The 3476-nt window shown below is 23.9% G+C and overlaps 1 protein-coding gene across 1 annotated transcript; it reads left to right on the plus strand.

Annotated features, from left to right (window-relative positions):
* The first annotated feature begins 1311 nt into the window (after positions 1-1311).
* LOC106694251 (uncharacterized) lies at positions 1312-3476 on the plus strand. Its single transcript, XM_014445002.2, has 2 exons — positions 1312-1615; positions 2881-3476. Exons 1-2 carry the CDS (start codon positions 1317-1319, stop codon positions 3404-3406), a joined length of 825 nt encoding a protein of 274 aa, XP_014300488.1. The 5' UTR covers positions 1312-1316; the 3' UTR covers positions 3407-3476.

A 3476-nucleotide genomic window follows, 5' to 3' on the forward strand; every position in this document is an offset into this window, starting at 1 on the left:
GAAATCATTATCAAAATTAGTACATTCTTCTGATTCAGCAGTTGTCGTAAAAATATTTTCATCTTCATCAAAATCAATATTTTCTTTTATTCTATTTGGAAAATTTAAATTCCGTGCTGCTAGATAAGACGCCTGATGATCGTATCTATTTTGAAAGATGTCAAAATACAGTGCAATTGGAGTTTTTAAATATTTCCAAGATTTCTGTCTCCAAATTTGACAAATATATTTCCAAATAGGATCGGCTTTCGGTTTTAATTTTCTATTTTTTAAAAAAATATCAAATTGTACTTATCTATTTAAAACCTCATTAGAAGAAACGGCAGCCCAAGACGTCATTTTAACTTTCGACTGTAATAAGTCAAAATTAATTATTAATTCAATAAATTATTATATATATTTAATCATATACTTACATATTTAATCATATAATTGTACAATAATAGGTTATACAGGATTAATTTATTTTTTTGCTTAAAAAATCGGCCATAATGTATACGCTGTTAACAATTTTATTGTCTTTTGTTTTTAAGTCTACAAATCATCAGAGTAAAAAACTTACAATCCTGAAGTTGGCAGACAATTAATAAATAATAAATAAATTAATAAATCCGTAAAAATCTAAATTATAAATAAATTACAATACTTTTTTTTATCCTCTTCACGTTTTAAATTTAATTGGTCTCAGGACTTAATAAATAAATATTTAATTATTCCGTATAAATTATAAGTTATTTCCAAGTTCCTGATCAAAATCATCTGGCATCGTCTGGTGGGAAATAGCAGTTAAGTGACGTTTTTTAGCTGCAATACACTTAGAGCAATTTAATTCAAATCTCCAGGTGTATTAGGGCACCCTTCTGCATATTATTTCCCCACCAAGGTTTGTTCAAACACTCAAGTGTTTTTTTTAAATTTTTTAAATATTTTTCTATAATATTCTGCCGCCATTTTGTTTTGACGTACGATTTTTAGTTTTCTGTAATATTTAATAATATATTTTTCAAATATTTAAATTTACCGCGCAAGTAATAAGAATAATTAATAAGGGAGAAACTACTATCTGAGAATACTTTTATAATTTGCTATTGTGCTGTTTTCTTTTTAAATCACCCGCCAATTCTCATAATTACGTCACCGTGATCAAATTATCGGTCCGCAAATATGTCTGGCTCGGTAATGATGCAGCATGTGAACATAACCTCGTATTACTTCACAACACAACGTTTAAGAAAGATAAAGAAATTTTCTGTACATATATTTTTGTTTACAATTTTTTTCTTTTTCCTTAATTTAAAACTAAACCATTTAATGAAATGAGTCACATAATAGTAATAAGAGAGTATAAACCAGGGGATGAATTAAATTGTCATGATATGATGAAAAAAAATATAATGTCATCATTAAACACAGCATTTCTCGCAAATGTTTTTAAAGAATTGACATTTCAATTGATGATATTGTCTGCCGCAATAATGTTCATATTTTTTGGACTGCCATTTACATTTTGTCTTCTGGTTATTCCATTAATTATAATTATTACATATGCAACGACTTATCTTGGATTTACGATGATAACTGCTGAAATAAATCAAGAATTAACTAAAATATCAAGGTAACTATCAGCTGTTTATTAATGTACCTGTAAAAAATATCCAAAAAAAAAATATTAGAATACGCGAAATCAAATGATACTGAAGTCAATGAATAATTAATAATTTTCTGATTTTTTTTTTTTCAGTAAATTAATTAGAAAAAAATAAAAACTAATGAGTGTGAATGTAGCTGACAAATGGTAATTTTTAATTTTTTATGATGAATGAATAGAATGTAATTAGAGTAAAAATAAAAAAATGCGTGTTTAGACAAGTGAAAAATCTGTATGCGCATTTTTTTAAATTTCATTATTTTAATTAATTCATTTCTTTGTTTCAAGTTTATAAATTGTCTCATGTCTGCTACATTCATGAGCAATTTTTAAATTTTGAAATAAGTAATTTAAACTTGAATTTCATAAAATTTTTAAAAAATGCGCATTTATAGAATTTGAAAATCAGTATGTGCATTTTTTTAATTTTTATATTTTGAATTGTTTAATTCGTAATTTAAAATTTATCTCTTATCTGCTACATTCATACTCATGCTACATTCACACGCATGAAAAATAAAATATCTACAAGTAGAAAATTTTAAAAACTAGGTGTAATTTTTTTTTTTTGTTTTTTTTTTTTATAATTTATCGTTTTGAAAAAAATTCAAAAATTATTCAGTATCATAAAATTAATAGAATGGAAAAAATTTTATTTGAAATGAAGTTCAATTATTTTTTCCGAAAAATATCTAAGTACAGATAAACAGAGCAAGAAATTTACTGATATTTTTTTTTTTTAATTTATCAATAAAAAGTACATGACTCCATTTGACTTCTCACTAAAAAATTAAACACTAAAAATACTAAAATTCAAAAGTATTTAAAATTTTATGATTCTGAAATTAGCCGATGTCTAATAATTTTTGAATTTTTTTAAAAACGATAAATAAAAAAAAAAAAAATCGAAAATTGTTGATTGTCTGCTACAGGATCATAAAAATTTGAATAAAATATCTAAAAAAAAATTTTTAATTCAAGTAGAAAATACTTGGAAAAAAAAATGTCTTTCAAATATTTTACAAGTCTGTTCATCAGAAAATAATAATAATAATAATAATAATAATAATAATAATAATAATAATAATAATAATAATAATAATAATAATAATAATAATAATAATAATAATAATAATAATAATAATAATAATAATAATAATAATAATAATAATAATAATAATAATAATAATAATAAATATCATTAATTGCTTTTTTTTTTAATTTATGTGTAGACTTTACATGTCAAATGCATTCTCGTGTTTTTGGGTAGCAGAAGCATTTCAGCCTTTCACGATGACTCGTAATCCAGCTGAAATTAATTACACAGTAATGACAGAGAAACAGTTCCGTGATTCAAATATTGATGTATCATCACAATATAAAAAAATCGTAGGTACTATTGGATTATTAAAAAGTCATAGGAGCGAAAAAGGTGCATGGATAAAAAGGTTGTGCGTTGATAAAAATTATCGGCGCAAAGGAGTAGGTTCTTATTTACTCACAACGGCGGTTAAATTTGCAATTGACCAAGGATACAGCTGTGTCGATCTCGTTTTTTCTGAATACACAGACGGTTGTCGTGAATTGTGTTTCAAAAAAGGTTTTGAATTGAAACAAATGTATCATAAATCAATTATTGGACCAATTGTTAATGTTCTTCAATATGAATTGACATATCAAATTAAACCACTTGATGATTATTATAATAATCAGTATAGTAGTTATAACATTTATAACTCAAAGCAACATTTTCTATAGACTGATTATTCATTAAGATATATAAGGATTAAAATTAATAATTCATATTTTTATACTGAATTTTTTATAC

This window comes from Microplitis demolitor, chromosome 1 (genome assembly GCF_026212275.2).
Source record: "Microplitis demolitor isolate Queensland-Clemson2020A chromosome 1, iyMicDemo2.1a, whole genome shotgun sequence".
In the NCBI taxonomy this organism is placed as follows: domain Eukaryota; kingdom Metazoa; phylum Arthropoda; class Insecta; order Hymenoptera; family Braconidae; genus Microplitis; species Microplitis demolitor.